The sequence below is a fragment of the Betta splendens genome, chromosome 5, assembly GCF_900634795.4.
Source record: "Betta splendens chromosome 5, fBetSpl5.4, whole genome shotgun sequence".
In the NCBI taxonomy this organism is placed as follows: domain Eukaryota; kingdom Metazoa; phylum Chordata; class Actinopteri; order Anabantiformes; family Osphronemidae; genus Betta; species Betta splendens.
The window spans coordinates 5,061,530-5,080,558 of NC_040885.2; the positions used below are offsets into that span (position 1 = coordinate 5,061,530).

At 43.9% G+C, this 19,029-nt stretch overlaps 1 protein-coding gene across 4 annotated transcripts in view; it reads right to left on the minus strand.

Annotated features, from left to right (window-relative positions):
• Positions 1-19,029, minus strand: part of fbln2 (fibulin 2) — a 39,884-nt gene that overhangs the window by 12,054 nt on the left and 8,801 nt on the right. For all 4 annotated transcript variants that reach the window (XM_055509098.1, XM_055509097.1, XM_055509095.1 and 1 more), the window contains exons 3-8: positions 12,040-12,163; positions 11,431-11,557; positions 10,632-10,818; positions 8,639-8,848; positions 7,688-7,810; positions 6,114-6,215 (exon numbers count right to left, since the gene is read on the minus strand). In XM_055509098.1, the coding sequence (XP_055365073.1) occupies positions 6,114-6,215; positions 7,688-7,810; positions 8,639-8,848; positions 10,632-10,818; positions 11,431-11,557; positions 12,040-12,163 (873 nt within the window). The remainder of the gene's footprint in view (positions 1-6,113; positions 6,216-7,687; positions 7,811-8,638; positions 8,849-10,631; positions 10,819-11,430; positions 11,558-12,039; positions 12,164-19,029) is intronic.

The window sequence follows — 19,029 nt, forward strand, 5'->3', positions numbered from 1 at the left end:
AACATTAGAGAAAAAGTGCCTATTGCCTCAAGGTCCCTGCATTCCCTGAGTGGTCCCTGGGGACAGCAGTATTATGAGGAGTGAAGTGATCCTTTCAGGGTGGAAACAAAGAGTCTATTTTGAAGAAAAAGGAACGTAGTGGAAAAAGAAACAGAGATAGCAGAAACGTTCTACCCAGAGACCAGGAGGAACCCAGTACCACCCACATGTGGACTCCACAGATGCAGACAGGTCAGACTGAGTGCAAACAATGAGAACAATGTCTTAATCCTTATTAAGGGAAAATAAATCCTCTGAGGGACTTTTATGTAGTTTGAATGTAAACCTCAGACTGTGTGAAGCCCACACACCCTCAATTATTCCTTAGACAGATATACTTCACCAAATATAGAGTATATATTTCTTTCAGTGCTTGACCCACAATGAAAATGTTAGTCACATACATGTAACAGCTCAAATGCCGAACACATCCCAACTTCACAGGTAGCGCAACCACTGCCCGCATCAACAAACACTGTCATGGATGAAGCCAGATGAAACATTTCTGTAGTGTCTCTGCTGTATTAGATGTCAGACTGCCTCTTAAATTGAGCTTGATCTCACTTCACCTACAGTCCAGGTGGTGCCTTTAAGAACAGATCTTGGTCTACTGGTTGCCTTCACACATAAACCTGCGTCCTATCTTCCTTGAGTGATGTTATCAGTTCTGGTGACACAAAGTTGTGCCTCCCGTTATGCCTACAGACAATGCTGAGCTCTGCACAATTCATTTTAGTTCATTTTTATTTGAATACATTTGGCCACCTCATTTCTCTTAAATGTGCTGGATCATCTTTTGGGGTCAGTTGCTAAAGTCTAGAGCTCGTAGGCAATGATCCTCTGCCAGACCTTTACTGCAGCTGTCTTCATGTCCTCCCTGCTTTGTCTCCAGACAAACTCAGCTGGATTCAGCTCCAATGAGTGACTTGTCCATTTGTCTACCTTAAAAACAGTCTGGAGCTGCATCAGCTGTGCATCATCTGCAGAATGTGGCACAGTCCTAATCAGATGGTCGCGTTTTACATCCTGCTGCCTCTGTGAACAGTTAGATTATCGATACAAAGGAAGCGTCACTGTGACAGCCAGACATTACGTCTCCTACACTTCACAGATGCTTTTGATGATGATGGTTGGATGGTTTAGATCATCAACATATCCTACTGTCCTCAACAGACTTCTCTTGTGGGAAACATGAGCTTTTCTATTTCTAAATGTTTACCTCTACTCTAGGTTTATGCACTGACCCAGTTGTGTCTTCATTGCTGACATTACCTCAGACCTTTTTATTCTAGATCACTGTTATAGACTTTTCTCCTATATTAGGCAAATAATTTTGCATGCAAAGGCTTCAAGGCCTCTTTTTGTCAGGCAGGGTGGCTCCATGGAAACAAGGTTTGGTCGATCAGTTAATAAATTCCATGAGGTTTTTGGTGGAGCAGAATAACATCTACCCCAAAAATCTCAGTCATGTAATGCTGAAATTCACAATAACGATCACAAGACCACAGAGATGATCGTGCAACAAGCCCTGATTGAGCAGTTGCTGAGTCACTGAATTCTGGTCTTCATACAACAATATGAACAATGAACAACAACCTTCAACCCACCTAGAGTGGTTGGTCCTCACATGGGAAAAGGTGGCAGCCACGGGTTACAGCTAGAAACACCAGTACGTAGGTTGTGTCTGTTCCCCACTATCCGGCCATGCACTCACATCTTGTAGACCTACAGTATGTGTTGGGCTTTAGCTGGAATTAAACCAAACGTTGCCCACCCGCACAGTCACATATGGGAGTACTTTAGGAGAAGTGAAACAAAACTCTCAAGTCTCTCGTGCATTTGCATAGGTTATTTTCCCGTTCTGCTGACAAGTGAAGGGCAGATCAAACAAACTCAGGACCCCCTTCCTCTGTATACATTCACCCTGCACACAACTGCGGCAGCACACAATCTCGCTGTTATCGCTCACTTTCTACTCGTCCTTCTCCGTGATGCCACGTGGTGCAGGCAGGGGTTTCTACAGCACAGGCAAGACTCATCAGTCTGGTTTCTATTAAATTCCATAGGTGGATCCTACGACACTTTTCTTAGACAAAGCCAAAACACTGCCAAATGTTTCCCTCGCTGCAGATTCATGGATCACTTTACTAACTGCTACAGCAAATTTATTACCGTGAAGCCATTCACGGAAAAGCAGTCCTTGGCATGGCAACAATTACATGCAGAGGTATGGTTGGCGGATCACTGGACCAAGAACTGCTTTCTATAAAATTCAAAGCAGAAGTCTGCAGATGCCTCTTCCTGTTGTTAGTTATACAACACTTATCACACTATTAGGTTCAGTCACAAAGGTTAAAAGACTTATTTGCCCTCTGTCACAACCCGGGATTTTGTGTGGTTATTTCCTGTTTTATTTTGTTAGTACAACCAGGTACTGTCATATCATGTTTAATCCACACTTTACTTCAGGTCGCATTATCCTATATATATATATATATATATATATATATATATATATATATATATATATATATCTGTGATAAGATCATGGCATCTGCAGACTTCTGCTTTGACCTGAAAGATAAGATCATGGCGAGATTAAACAGGCAACCCCGAACCCCACTACAACGGCTAAGTGAAGTACCATCAGAAAGTCTCATGGAAGATGTGAATGCAGCATTGAGAGTGATCCCTACCACAACAATCACAGAAACCAATGAGCTGATATACGCTTCAGTATCAGTGACTCTAGAGGTGCTTGGCTATAAGAGCAACCATGGGAGCCATGAGAAACAATACCCACCATGGAAACGAAGGTTGGAGGCAAAAATCAAGGCAGCTCGGAGGGAAGTGAGCCAAATGACAGAGGCCCAGAGAGGTGCAATGAAAAGACCGATGCCCAAGAGGTACAGCCAGATGCCCATACCTGAAGCACTCGAAACTGCCAAGCAAAGGCTACAAGCTTTGGCCAGCCGCCTAAAGAGATACACCAGAGATAACGAAGCCAGACGAATAAACCGGCTGTTTGCAACACAACCTGCGAAAGTGTACTCTCAATGGCAGGGTAATAACAGCGGAGCAGACCCACCAAGGCTGGAAACTGAACAGTACTGGAAAGGTATATGGGAAAGGGAGGCGTCACACAACAGATCTGAGGGAAGACCACAGCAACCTCCCTGAACAAAACCCAGTGACTATCACAGTGGCAGACATCCAACAAAGAGTCTCAGGTATGAAAAACTGGACAGCACCCGGCCCTGACATGATCCACGCCTACTGGCTAAAGAAGCTCACTGCAATCCACGAGCGCCTGGCAGCACAAATGAACCAGCTGCTAAGGGATGGGACTCACCCTGAATGGCTAACCGAAGGGCGAACGATCCTGATAATGAAGGATCCCTCAAAGGGCGCAGTCCCATCCAACTACCGGCCAATAACCTGCCTCTCCACAACATGGAAGCTCATGTCAGGCATCATCGCAGCTAAGATAAGTGGGCACATGGGTCAATACATGAGCGAAGCACAGAAGGGCATTAGTAAGGATACCAGAGGAGCCAAACACCAACTCCTGGTAGACTGAACAGTCGCCCAAGACTGCAGAATGCGACACACCAACCTGTGCACAGCCTGGATCGACTACAAGAAAGCCTATGACTCAATGCCACACACATGGATCACTGAATGCTTGGAGCTGTACAACATCAATAGAACTCTAAGGGCCTTCATTGCAAACTCGATGAGGTTGTGGAAAACCACCCTTGAAGCCAATGGGAAGCCACTTGCCCAAGTATCCATCAAATGTGGCATATACCAAAGAGAGGCACTGTCCCCACTGCTGTTCTGCATAGGTCTGAACCCCCTCAGCCAAATAATAAACAAAACTGGCTATAGATACCGACTCCGGAACGGGGCCACCATAAGTCACCTCCTCTACATGGATAACATCAAGCTGTACGCCAAGAGTGAGCGAGACATCGACTCACTGATCCACACCACCAGGATCTACAGCTCGGACATCGGGATGTCATTCGGGCTCGGAAATGTGGGAGGATGGTGACAAAGAGAGGCAAGGTAATCCACACAGAAGGGGTCTCACTCCCAGAAGGAACAATAGCAAACATTGAGGACAATTGCAAGTACCTTGGAATACCACAGGCAAACGGCAACCTTGAACAGGCAACAAGGAATGCGGCAACAGCCAAATACCTCCAACGAGTAAGGCAAGTCCTAAGAAGCCAGCTCAATGGCAAGAACAAATCCCAGGCAATAAACAGCTACGCCCTGCCAGTGATCAGATACCCTGCGGGAATAATAAGGTGGCCAAAGGAAGAGATACAGACCACAGATGTTAAGACACGAAAGCTCCTCACCATGCATGGAGGGTTCCACCCCAAATCCAGCACCCTGAGACTCTACGCTAGCCGCAAGGAAGGAGGCCGAGGACTAGTGAGCGTGAGAGCCACTATCCAGGATGAAACATCCAAGATCCATAAGTACATCAAGGATAAGGCCCTGACAGATGACGTGCTGAGTGAATGTCTCAGGCAGTGGAGAACAGAGGATGAGATGCTAGAAGAGGGACCATCATGGGAGGACAAGCCCTTACACAGGATGTACCACCGGAACATAACTGAAGTGGCTGATCTCAACAAATCCTACCAATGGCTTGAAAGGGCCGGGCTGAAGGACAGCACAGAGGCACTCATCCTGGCTGCACAGGAGCAGGCCCTGGACACCAGAGCCATAGAGTCCCAGATCTACCACACCAGACAAGACCCAAGGTGTAGACTGTGCAAAGAGGCCCCTGAGACGGTCCAGCACATAACTGCAGGGTGTAAGATGCTGGCAGGGAAAGCATACATGGAACGCCATAACCAAGTGGCTGGCATAGTATACAGGAACATCTGCGCAGAGTATGGACTGGAAACCCCAAGATCAAAGTGGGAAACACCTCCCAAGGTGGTAGAGAACGAGCGAGCCAAGATCCTGTGGGACTTCCAGATCCAGACTGACAGAATGGTAATGGCGAACCAACCAGACATTGTGGTGGTGGATAAAGAGCAGAGGAAAGCCGTAGTGGTGGATGTGGCAATACCAAGCGATGGCAACATCAGGAAAAAGGAATATGAGAAACTAGAGAAATACCAAGGGTCAGAGAAGAACTGGAGAAGACTTGGAAGGTGAAGGTCACAGTGGTGCCTGTGGTGATTGGAGCATTGGGGGCAGTGACCCCCAAATTGGAGGAATGGCTACAACAGATCCCTGGAATAACATCCGACATCTCAGTCCAGAAAAGTGCAGTCCTAGGAACAGCAAGGATACTGCGCAGAACCCTCAAGCTTCCTGGCCTCTGGTAGAGGACCCGAGCTTGGAAAGTGGATGAGAGACCACCCGCGTGGGGTGAGAAGGGAGTTTTTTTTATATATATATATTATATATATATATATATACATTATATATACATTATATATATATATATATATATATATGTTAGGCCATTGTGGCGTCTATGAATGTACTGAGGTTCATTCCCAAGCAGTAAACTACCACGACTGTTAAGCAGAACACTGACACCACTTCATTTAACTTCTAATGGCTGGAAATGATGAGAACAATCACCAGGAAGCTTGCAGCTAATTAGAGCCATTAAAAGTGCAATAAAAGTAGCTGTGACTGTCACTGTGGTGTCACACAGAGTTTTATAAAGTAGTGTAGCTAAATACACAGATATTATGTGTAGTGTTTGTTATTGCAGCTTGAGCTGCCACAGAGTAATTGGCTATGGTTGACCCATGGCACAGGCAATAGTGTTCACCAGCAGGAAGTGAGAGGCCAATCAGTCAAAGCACTGTTCCCCCTTTATGAGTGACTGAATCCAATTAAAAGTGTCCCAATCTCTGGACAAGCATCTCCAGTGCGCTGTTGCTCCGTTGCCGTGGCATGTGTGTGTGTAAGCCTGCTATTGTTATTGGTGTTAGTTTGTTTGTTACCTTGTGCAAGCCCAGTTTGTGGGAGAAGGCTTAAGGGATACACATTAGCTTTATCAGCTCGACAGGAGAAGGAGGAGCTCCTACCGTGACACGTGTGCCCATCTGTCAGCAGAGAGAATCCTGGGAAGCAGGAGCAGTGAGCCCAGCCCGCCAGCACCGTGCACTGCTGACTGCAGGGGCCATTTTCTGCAAGAGACCAGGAAAAGATGTGCAACATGATCCTGATTGTGTGGAGATTCTGCACAGCTGTGTCTGCAGGACACTCATCAAATCCCTGTCCTTGTTCTGCTTTACTGATAAATCCATTCCCCTGTCGTCTTTGTCCCTGAGGCTCCGAGTAGAGACCACCTTCTGATCAGCCATGCCAGCAGGAAGGAGCTTCATGAGACAATCAGTTGTCCATTATTACCAGGTTCATAATTCTGTCTGGCTTTTACTGAATGAAGCATGGCAACATTTATGTATGGAATGTATTATATATACATGTATTGAAGAAAAGGAGATGTGTTGCAGTTGAGACTCCTGCAGCTTCAGGGTTGTTTCTGAACTGATCAAGATTTAGCTCATCAAGCGGCTGCAGCATAAGCAAACCAGCAATAACAGAACAGTTGATCAGTTCATGTGCATGCAACAAGCCAGCTGTCACTGCTTTTCCTCGTATCGCTAAGGGAGTCTTGGCCGTAAGGCAGTCTGCCCAGCCTGCTTACTTTGATTCAATAAAAGCAGAGCTGAAGTGTTGAGCAGCTACTGGGCCCAGGCGTGTGGATATAAAGTCTGAACACACCAGTGGCTGGTTTTACTCTTCGCTGCCTTGTACAGTATGAAACATGGTGTAAAGCCTCGAGCACAAAGTTATAACACACCACCTCATCCAAGTGATGGATCTATGATTAAGGCGCCCGGGCAGGAATTTGGCTCTAAATCACCAAATTATGTATTAGCCAAATCTCTTCTACCAGCTACATTTTCAATGAGTTCAATGAGCACTTTTACAGACAGGAATGATAGATCTGATTGAGAAAACACCCTGAATCTCAGTGGCGGTTTTAGGCATACTGGACCTGGGCAGCTTGCTGGGGGGGCTCCAAGCCTTCAGAAAAAAACATGCACGTATATGCCGCCGGAGGGAGAAGGGCGCAAATGCACGATCTAAGAGTCTTAGTCTAATTTTTGTTGCTTTTTAAGCTTGTAAAACAAGCTGACCTACTGTGAGAACTGGGTGGACTTTACTGTAAGTGGACCAGCCCAAAGATTACAGTATATATGCTAGATACTAGATTATATGTATGCTTGGCTAGATACTGGACTGTGGGATTTACTATTTATACCTTTGATACACTGTGTAGGTCTGGGTCTGGGGAAAGTGGGTTTGACACAGGTGGGTGTTCTATGTCCCAGAACAGAGACTATTTGTGTCACACCTTTCAAAACCATTACAGTTCTATTACTTATTCACATAATTATGAAAAAAATAATCATTATCAATCATTTTGCACAATTCAGTTACATGTACAGACAATGATGGTGACAATGTATACAATAAAAGGTTAGAGACCATAAATGGACTGTTCTCAGCTTCTGTTTTCTCTGTACAGTATGTTGCTTAGTTTACCAATGATTCCTTCTTTTTCAGGATATTCTAGCCTGGTTGGTGTTACCTGCACATGGATCCAACTGGATGGGGCTGCTGGTGGTTGGATCGGCTGTGCTGCTTGTGCTGGTCTGAGTTGGGACAAATACAGGGACATCTTCTCTGACTCGATTATTTTCATCAGGACTGACTGCACAAATGCAAACACAGATCACACATCAAGTCTGAGAGTTTGAATATCACCATCTGATTTGAAGAGTTTTACTATAACTAGGAAACCATGACTTCTCCATTGTGCTTCTGGCATATGAACTAACTTCAAAAGGCAAATTCCTGCACATCATATTTGTTTCCTAATAAAAATGCCTAATCTGACCCATGCTGGGTGTTTCTATCATTAAACCCTTTTATAGCAGTGAAATAAATGATCCCTCATTTGAGGTTGTGGGGAATTTTGATAAGTGTGTTTAAATGGCTCTTGTGCCATAAGTATGATGATGAAATGTGTTGTTGGTGAAACCGCCACAAAACCATGAATGTTTATCTAATCAAATTTAAATCCTTGTTTTTAATGAATGTAAAATACTTTAGTGTTTTATGTGCTACGGGTTCTCTATCTTCATTCCAATCACACATCTGCATAGTACAACATGACAAAATGAACAACATTATATACGCTAGTAGACCTACAGTACAAGGACTTACAATAATCATATCATGTTATTAGCATCATGGAATGAGTCATGCCAAACCGATGGAAGTCCTGTTGTCAACCTGTAACTCATTACTGTTCTCTCAGATGCAGTTCCTGTCCATCCCAGCATGCTTCAGTCAGCATTCACTATTTGTAGTTGTTATTTATATTTGCTTCTGAACTTGGTTTAGTCACTGAACTGACCAAGTCTCCAGGCAAATTATGGAAAGATGTATTATGATGTATTAGTTAGATGGTATCAAGCAAACTTTGCACTCTGCAAACCAAACTGAGTCTAGCCATAACTTGGCGTGAGTTTAGTACCTGGTGTGCAGGAGTGTCTGTCCTGCTGCAGGACGTAGCCCTTGTGACAGTCACAGCGGTACGAGCCCCGCACGTTGACACACGTGTGCTGGCACAGCTGGGCCGCGTAGAGCCCACACTGGTCCACATCGTCCTGCTCCTCCACCGCATTGGCAGCTTCGTCTGTGCCTCTGATGGAAAACGCCTCCTTGGGGAACTTGCTGTCTGAGACTGCACGATGTTTTAGAGTTACTTCATCTTATAGCTCATGAAACTGACACAAAGATGACATCTGCCACGTTACATTGCATTTAGCTTTAGAGATGCTTTTATTCACAGCTTTAGTTCTCTGATTTAACAGCCCCCCCCCACTAGTAAATGCAAACTCTGAGCCTTAATGTCTTTGAGGAGTTTTAGTTAATGGTAGTTTTAATGACTCTAATGTGAGAGTCATTTACTGGGAAAAGAAACACTAGTGACATAAGGAATAAAGATGACCTACCTGCTTTTTTTGTCACTAGTGCTTTGAACTAACTTTATTCATGCCGAGAACTGACATCAAACATGTGCATAAACATTTTAATGTATAATCTACGCTGATAGGGACTAAGAGCTAAGTCAAAATAAGTGTTTCTAACAGTTATTACCTGAAGTTGAAATTCAGAGGAGATTAAATGTTTCCTGTTTTAATTAAAAGGCAGTGAGTCAGAAGGTTGAAAACATATCCCCCGTGGAAATAATTACAGTGCATCTCATCCTTCACGCGTCCTGTGACAGTGTGTGCATGAAAAATGCACTGAGCTCACAGAGCTCACAGAGCCCAAAGCTTTCCCAGCTTTCAGCAGGTTAATTGATTCCCACTTCAGAATGACATCATTCAGAGTTCCCTTTAAAAGATGAAGGGAATGAGCTCGCCGATGATGCATACAACAGACTATTGCAGGGTAGAATTAGAAGGAATTCCTCTGAAGTTGTCGATGAGAGAAGCAGGCATCTGTAAGACTGACCTCATCCAACACCGTACTGCGTAGAACTATTGCCAACCACAAAGAAAGACTAATGGCAATCTGTTGCTGTGGTTCTGCTCCTAATTTATAACACAAAAACCCAAATCACTGTAAAATGACTTCATTGCACAGTTTCATCGCAGAGCAGCTCACAGCCGACAGGGCCTGGGTATAAAAGCCACGGTTCCACATTTCTGCTTGATTCATTCAGCTTTGTGCTCCAGGCAGGAACTGTAGGTTCACTGGTGACTCTAAATTGTCCACTTTGTAGACGTGTCTATGACTGTGACAGACTGGCACCTATCTGGATGTGCCGTGCCTCTTCAACAGGAACAGCAGTTACGATAATGGATATCACTGATTACCTCTGAGAGCTGCAAAACCGATGCATAGGTCACTGAGAAGCTGCCGCCGTGGACAGAAACAAAAGCTCTGAGCACATCTGTGTGAATGGAGGGAGACACACGTGGGTACTGGGTCAGACGTGTTTGGTCTGAACCTCAGCTGCTTGAGAATCCATCAGCCTAAATGTCAGTGGCATTAGACGCTCAGAGACTGAGGAAAGGTTTGCTGGCAGCAGTAGAGACCCAACAACCTAAGCTGCCATCTGTTCCTGGGTCATCACAGCCTGCATCCATCTTTCCCATCACTCTGACCAGTAACGTGACTCTGAACCCGTCAGCTGACAGCAACTGAGCTCCACTTCAGTTGCAGACAGAATAGCATGTGTTCAGGCCTAAACCAAGCCAGCACAGCAGCCACAAATGAACATACAATAGGTCTGTTTGGTTTGAGAAGTGGACCGAGACCTTACCTCAAGCTCTGCGCAACAACCTTTACCTTTGGGTCAAATGACTTTCGTGAGCAGCAGATATATTTTGCCCCCTCTCTGTGTTTTTTCATTTGTCATCTACTACTAGAACTACAAACGAATGCGTCCTGTTTGTTAACCTCAAAGCAGCTTAATAGTGTTTGTGTGTTACTGTTACTGACATGTGCCTCTGTACCTCGCCTCGGCATAGCCGTTGTTTTGGGCCTCTGCTTTGTCTTCAGGGGGATTTGGCTTGGACCTTCCTCTTCCTCGCAGCAGGTGAGGAAGATGTGGCTGCAGGGATACGCCAAGTACTGGTGCGCGTTGCAGCCATTTCCTTCACTGTGAGCCCATAAGCCAAGAGCGCAGCAGCTGCAGCACACCTGGCCGTTCAAACACAACACAGTCTGAGTCGCTGCCTGTGCAGCCTTCATCAAGAAGGAAGAGGACAGCTAAGAGGCTAGGCTAGCAGCTAAGATAGCAGTTAAGCTAGCAGTCCCTGTGAACACATGTGTAAACAAGTAACTTTATGAGGCTTTTTGCTAAACTATGACCTGAAGCAATGATTGGCTCTGCAGCCGTACAGGACGAACAGCTGCGTGGCCGAACCTCTGGGAGGAACAGGGAACGTTATTCAAGTTAGCTCTGAGCACAGGCAGGACTCTCGTTTCCATATGGGGTTATTAACATGGCTGAGGAATGTAAAGAGAAACATGAGCTTTTGGCAGGTTGTACTAATCTACTCCAACCTGCCAATAGACACAAACAAAATGACCTTCTCTAAAGCCTCTCTCCGGGCACCGTGTCTGGAAGTGAAATCTCAATTTGGCCAAAATAATGAAGCATTCCAGAAGAAAACACAGAGAAACCAGAGTTTTCACCATGTTGCTGTGGTTTCCAGCTTACTGCAGGCCACAGCGTAGCAGCTCCCATTCAGTCTGGAGGTGCTGGAGCGTAAAGCTAACAGCCTTCTAAGCTTGTCCTGGGGGCGATACCTCATAGGAGTCGTATGTGCACTGGTCCTTCTCCACTTCGCAGGTGTCCCCTCGTCTGGCTGATGTCATACCGCTTTCACACTGACTCTCCTTGACTGAGCTGAGACAACACTGCTTCTGTGCGACACTGACACACACACACACACACACACAGTCTATGAATAAAGGCGCTGTGCACCACCACATAGAACAACAGTCAGGTGAATTCACTGGAAGCCACAGACGTCAGCAGCTGCTCCTGCGTGGCTGTGATGTGCTGTTTGCTAATTTGGGATCAGGTTACTTTCATAAAACGAGTATGAGTATTTCTTGACTGCAAACAGATAGACACATCCATCTCCCGACAATTGTCCTGACTCGACTGGATGTTGTGACGAGCTTCTTCTACACATGCACAGAACTCCTCCTGTGTTTTGAATGATTTCCTCCTCAGACTCATGTTGACACATCTACTACATGAAATTGGAAACACATCCTCTAACGAGGACAAGCACTGGAACTGGATGGACACACACAGCAAGCTCAGCGTTTGCTGAGGTTTTTTTCTACATGTTTCAATAAATGAGTTTAGAACAACGGCTCAAAGCGATATCTGAATGTAGAACTCACCTGCATGTAGATGACCTATCACTGTTCATCAGAGGCATGTGGTTGCACTGGTGGTTTTCCACGGCCCATCTCTGCCCTGCCGTGCAGCAGTTCAGCAGCAGGTCTTCAGCAGAAACGCCTGGACCTGCAGCCCAGACACATGCAGGTATGCAGACACAATCACACAGACTGAAGACTGATGCAACAAAAACAGGCATGAAGTAAATCCTCCATGTCTGCACAGCACAGTGAACACAGGAAGTAGGCTGACAGAACCATATGTTAGACTGCACCAGGCCTCAAAGGCGCCTTTAACATTTCTACAGCTGCCTGAGGAGACGTAGTCATGTTACCACAGTTCAGTAGCCCTTTTTATGATTGGAAAGCATTTACTCATGTCTGGGGTAAAGCTACGATTTAGCTTCCACAAGCAGGAGAGCATTTACTGGCAGGGCTGTGAACAAGAAAAGACAAGTTGACAAAGGGTCAACACTAAGACACATTTCTTTGCTACACTGACACAGATGGGAACGTTAGAAATGCTATCATGTTCCATTCTTATGTGAAAGTTACGGCCAAAGACCCAATATGAGGTTCATGAGGTCAGATGCATCTTAACACTGTGGAGTTGGCGCTTACTCTCCTGTAAAACAATAGAACTAAGAGGATATACCAACAGCTCAGAAGCCACAATAACCTTGTAATGACCTGCTGTCACCAGACTCACATGGGTGGTTATATAACAGAGACGTGAGCCACTGTTGACCCATCATTACCACATCTGGCCAAACAGAGACACACTGAGACACATCTGCACCATCTGAATGAAAGAATGACCAGCTGCAGTGACGTCATCACTGTTCACAGCAGGCCATGGCTTTGTAGTGAGGATGTTCTGGGGCTATGGAGGGGACTTTACACCACTCATACACCATTCATCATAACAATATATACTGCTGCCCACAGTTATCAGACAATCAGTGTGGAACGCTGCTGATAATGAATGTTTTTAAGTAAATGTGTCTGTGAAAAATGCACTGACTAACACACTGATCATCATCCATAAAGGCCAACAGACAGAAGTAAAAGGAAGGTTGGAATAAACACATCCGCAGCCTGGAGCAACAAAACAACATCTCAACAATGTTTTGAGGAAAAACTCCCAAGACCCTGTCGAACCTTCAAAGACATTAACCATTGTCTCCTTCCTGCCTCCGAGTGCTTTCTGCTCAACATGTTTATTTGTTCAGCCAGTATGAATGGCCTGATGAGGCAATGAGGGCAGAGAGTGACGTTCATCAGCAGGTCACAGCGGCTAATGGCTTAGAACAATGTGAGGATGCTAACTGCTTCCACACAGTCACCAGCATTTCCCACCCTGAAACACGCCGGCCGTCATTCATCAGAGCGTAGATACGAACAGCGTGTACTGAACAGATGATGTCAGATGAGGAGGGCGTTCAGAGGTAAACCTGCAGTAGCACTGTGCTATTGCTGTCAGAAGTCTGGACACAAAGGGGTCTGTGCCCACGTGTCTGAGGTGAATGTCAATTATAAAGAAATACCTCCTCCATCAGTGCATTATTAATAGTAAGTGTCTTGCACCAAACATGTGCCAAAGTGTCCTTGGGCAAGGCACTGAACCCCAAGTTGCCAACCCACTAGTGTGTGAATGTGTAAATGAGCCACACGCTGTATCATTGTGCTTTCAGTCGCCCGTTAGGTAGAAAAGCATTTGCTACGTTTGTGTCTACAGCAGATCTACCAGGTGCGACATCCACCTTCCTTCATCTTTTAACATGACCACAGCCATCACAGCTTCATTCCATGCCTTGTCTGCCACAAGGACCTTATCTGGCAGCAGGATTATAATGGACTGGTGGTTTCCTTGGGGGAAACTCACTGTTTGCCTCGTGTTTCTGACACAATGGAGCTGCAGCTTTGTTGCTGAACTCAACAATGGTTTGTCTTTATCTAGAAATGCTAATCTCCTGCAATGCCCAGCATGCCCATCCGCTCTCCCACCACCACGCAGCCCTTTCCATGTCTAGCCATCCTTCAGCTGCAGAGGCCTGTCAACACTCCACCCTGGGCCTGGCTCCAGCTGCCTTGTGAAAAATGTCTGCTGCCGTTTTCCTCCAAATGTATGACAACACGACGGCTAAGGATTAAATCTGAATGTCCATATACCCAATTTGGCCTCAAAGAATACGTGGCTGTTGTGATACATGTTTGGGGTTCACATGCTCTACGTCGGATTTCAGTACATGCTGCCATGACTCCTAAAACATGCTACCATGGCTCACAAACATATTTGTTTGTGAGCATCCTCTCTCTTTCATTAATGCTGCCAACACCCCTAAGATCTTTCTAGAAGAAACCTACAAGAGCCTGAAGTCTGGATCTGGAAGCTGCACAACTGGCAACAAAACCCTGGCAAAAAGCTTCCAGGGGACATGAGCTGATTAAAGTACTTTTTATTTTGCATCAACCACAACATTTAGGCTGCATGTCCCTAATATTATTTTAGAAACTGCTCTCTACTGTTTTAAAAACATCCTAATATTTCATAGTAATCATCTGTAATTATTAAATTATTAAGTCAATTAATTAATAAATAAATATATACAGCCTCCTGACAGAAGGAAGGATGTGTGGGGCCTCTGCTCTACTGATGTGTGTGTGGACATTAATCAATTATTGATGCCACAATTTCTAAGATAAATTCCAAAGTTGAAAATCATGTTTATGGGTTTTAATATCCCAGATGTCAGATGAGACATTAGACCTCGTGGGGCTATCCACATTCTTTCTTGGTCAAGTCAGGTTTGTGGTGTAATGTTGAGCCTCTACTGCCAAAGATGTGCTACAGAAACATGACACATCATAATATATTATAGTAACATTAATGTGCATTTTACTGGTTTGTGTTTGGTTTATTATTTAAATGTGTTTGTTGTTATTTGCTATTATAGAATTTATGTAACATAACAACAGTTGACTGTAGTTTAAAGGATGGAAAACATCCAACAAAACCTTTCTCTTCTGATTCTGTTTAATGTCTGTAGTTGTTGGGCTGCAGAATCACAGCAACGCTGCAGCATATGAAAGCTTACAGTAAAATAACAAGGCATTTTACTGTAATCCAACTGCAATCCTTTATTATGGAAAGTAGTGGTTTAAACAGAGCTATATGTCTCCAGAACAAGTATTTATAATTAAAGCATATAATTAAACATAGCTGACTTCATCCAAACACCTCACCCACACCTGTCTACTTCTGCCTCTCTTCTGAAACTCTGAGAGAATGTCATTGCAGCCTACAGGAGAGAATCAGCCTCTGTCTGCACCACGAGGGGCAAAGAGACAAAAGCAAAATGTGTAGATTTGTCTCAGCATTCAAAACAACTGAGTGAAATAATTGTGGAAAAGTGCAAACATTGTTGCTGTGGTGAGTTCAAGAGAAAGGTTTGAACCAATAGATCGCAGACTCTGAGTGGCGCAATACACACAATACACACTATTCAAAACTTAAACTGTCACCAGACGAAAGCTGTAAAAGATACTACAAAACAACAAAAGGGTTTATAGATGAACATCTGGAGTTTTAATGGCATCTGTATGATGGCGTTATTCAAGAGGACAACGGAGAAGAGGATTCATTTATTTCACTGGGACGACAAATTTTCTGATAAAAGCTGATTATGGAAAACATAACAGATATGAAAAGGTTGAATTCAAGCACACTTCTCTTTAAAATGCTCAACATTTTGATATTTCAATGGTTCCTGTAGCTGTAGACAAAAGGCCCATCTCTAAGTTTCGTGTGTAAGTGACTTGCCTGTACCTGTATGTTAGAGCGAAGCAGACGACAAAGTTTGCAGTATCGCCCACCACTAGTTCAGACACTGACCTGCTGTGATAAAATATATTAAAATGTTTTATGGTTCACGTGAACACCTGGCTCTACATGCTGTACTGTGTCAGTGATAGATTTCAGTCTGAGTCTCATTTCTGAACCTGGGACATATTATAATTCAGAATAAATACTACTCATGTTTGTTGTGTTGTTCAACAGACACTAATCTCAGACTGCCACACAATGCAACTACAGGATTTACCACTGTAGTTGTGGTATGATACAAGTATATGTTTGTCAAGACTTGTTTTCTGTCAGACCATTGTTGTAATGTTAAAGCTAAAGAAGAAAGAACAGGCCCTTAGTCAGAAACACAGGCTGCCAGACACTGTGTCGGCTGAGGCTATAGCCAAACTAGCCCGTGTGCTTTCATGAACCAACATCCCAGAGAGATGACAAACCATCACACCTGCTTTTGTTCAGGGGATTTTAAGCCCCACAAGTACAACGAGTGACTTTGGCTCAGAACAAAGCTAGGGATGGCGTAGATCATAGATCTACTTAAGATATGCAGGAGGATCCATCAAGCAGAAAAACTACAGCACATGCCAGAAATATTAACAGGAGATAAGAATCAGCGTCATCCATTATTCACCAGATCTGTGTCAGCTGCTTTTCAATCCAGACATTTTAGGAGAGACTCTTCTCACTGATGATAACAACGGTAACAAACCGAGCTGAGCTTTATTCCATTCAGAGGGAAAATGGCAGCATGAGCTGACACAGGGTGTGCACGTCGTTGTTTCAGTGATACAATTTTCCAAGTTACAACCATGTTGTAAAACATGATGTATTACGGTATATATTTGCTACAGGGCTCAACTTTTCCAGCAGTCATTTTTGCAGCCTCTCTGTGATTGGTACTGGTTTGGTTTTAATGAAAATAATACCAATAATCAAATAAACCGACCACGTTGTTTAAAACATCTTTATTTCTGACAGAGCATTAGTTCTATTGCTTCCTATTGAGAGTTAGGTTTTTGGTTCATTTGGTTTTGTTCTTTATTCTGTTGAATATTTCATTTCATTGTCATTTGCATATGATTGTTTAGATTAATGTAAGACGTGTTAATGATGTAGTGATTGTCCCATACGTGGGGTTGTTGTGGGCTGGAGTCTAACCCAGCTGGCTATGGGTGAGAGGCAGGTACACCCTGGACAGGTCACCACTCCATCACAGGGCAACACATATAAAAACAACCATTCACACACAGACTCACACCTATGGGCAATCTAGAGTCACCAATGAACCTAAGGCATGTTTCTTGACCGTGGGAGGAAGCACCCGGTCCGCCTCCAGGAGTCAAACCTAGGACTGTCTAGCTGTGACATGACAGTGCTACCCACTGCACCACCATGCCGCCCCCTTTCTTTTTCCCCTCATCCCTAAATAAATCTCATTATTTTGGCCAAATCTGCTGGTGTCCTTCTACCTATCGGCTCGATTTCTCACAAGGTCATCCGAAAGGACCCAACCTGGGAGCAGTCCTACAGACCTTGAAGGGCTCCCAATGACCTGGGGGAGATCCACCTGACCTGTGAGGGGTCCCACTGACCCTCACAGCAGAGGAATAGAACCAGCACCTGTGTATTTACAGTGTAACATTCTGTATGATGACTTGACCTGAGCACAGGACACCAGAGGCTCGTCCATCGTTGGGCTCACATTTAACTGGAGCTTCTGCGTACGTTGTAAATGACTGGAATCATCTCCCTTTGCTATCTTTGCCTTTGAGCTACTGACGTCCAACTTCACAAAGTCAATACTGTGAGCTGAGTTATTACAGAGCCCAGTGATTTGTGTCTGCTGCTGAGCCTGGATGACCTCATTTAAAGTTTTTCCTTGTGACCTTTTGACTTCAATAGCTTGATCTGGAAAAGGTCGATGGACCAGGGTGGAGCCAGCAGCTGGTATGCAGACCTCTAAAGGACAATACTTCACTCTGACTCAGACTACAAACACAGTTTGCATTTGATGAATTCATCCCTGCTGATAAATACACAGTAGTGACATACATTTATTTAACTATGTTGTTGTGCTATATTATTATAATTGTATATAATATATAAGTGTGTAATTATAGGTGCACAGGTGCTGTTCATATAATTAGAAAATCATCAAAAAGTTGATTTATTTCACTAATTCCATTAAAACACTTAAGCTTGTATTTTATATTTATTCACACACACTGATATATTTCATATGTTTATTTCTTTTAATTATGATGATGATGATGTTATATATATCATGTGCATATGTATCATTTTGTCTATTCATTATATATAATCAATATCACTATATTATTATACTAATACTTACTTACTAATTATACAATTTTTTATTAGTAGAAGTACATATTTATTATTCTTTATTATTCATTTTTTGATATGTTTTTTATAATGATTTCATTGGCTGTTGCTCAAAAGCACACAACAGCTTATTGAAATGAACTGACTTCACTTTATTTTACTTCTTATGTTTGTCTGGAGCAAAGATCAAAAAGGCAGTTTTGACAGCGGCAGCACAGACTTGTCCACAGCACGCAAATTGAAAAAGACTGAATTCAATTAAGATTTTTTTTTTCTACAGTAAACGGCATCTGTATTTTTTTCCAAACACACAACATCAACTTATATCCTGTGCACCAGAGGCCTTTTCCAGGAAGACCAAGGAAAACCTCTGCACTAAGTATGTGTTGAACGTCAGACGAAAATAGGAAACAGGGACCTCCATCAGGTTTCCAGCTTTACTTCTTTATTTACTGCTGAATGAAACCCATTAAAAGCCTGTCCCAGATTTTGCCTCCTGCTTCACAACCACTAACTAATTGCCTTTGTGATGCAGACTGAAACAATCACTGTGTGCTTTTAATCAATGTTGGTATTCAAGGAAACAGTCGTTGGCTCAAGGAGGACAATCTGCAGACGACTTTAGTGTCTCCGAGGCGTCAGTTGCTTCTATGCACTTTCAGAAGGGCCCAGAGGTGAGAAATGGTGACCTGACTGTTACCACTGCTTTATCATTCACAGGCTTGTCATGAGGACACTTGACAAAATGAGTTTGAGCAAATCGGAGCCAAACAAGGGAAAAA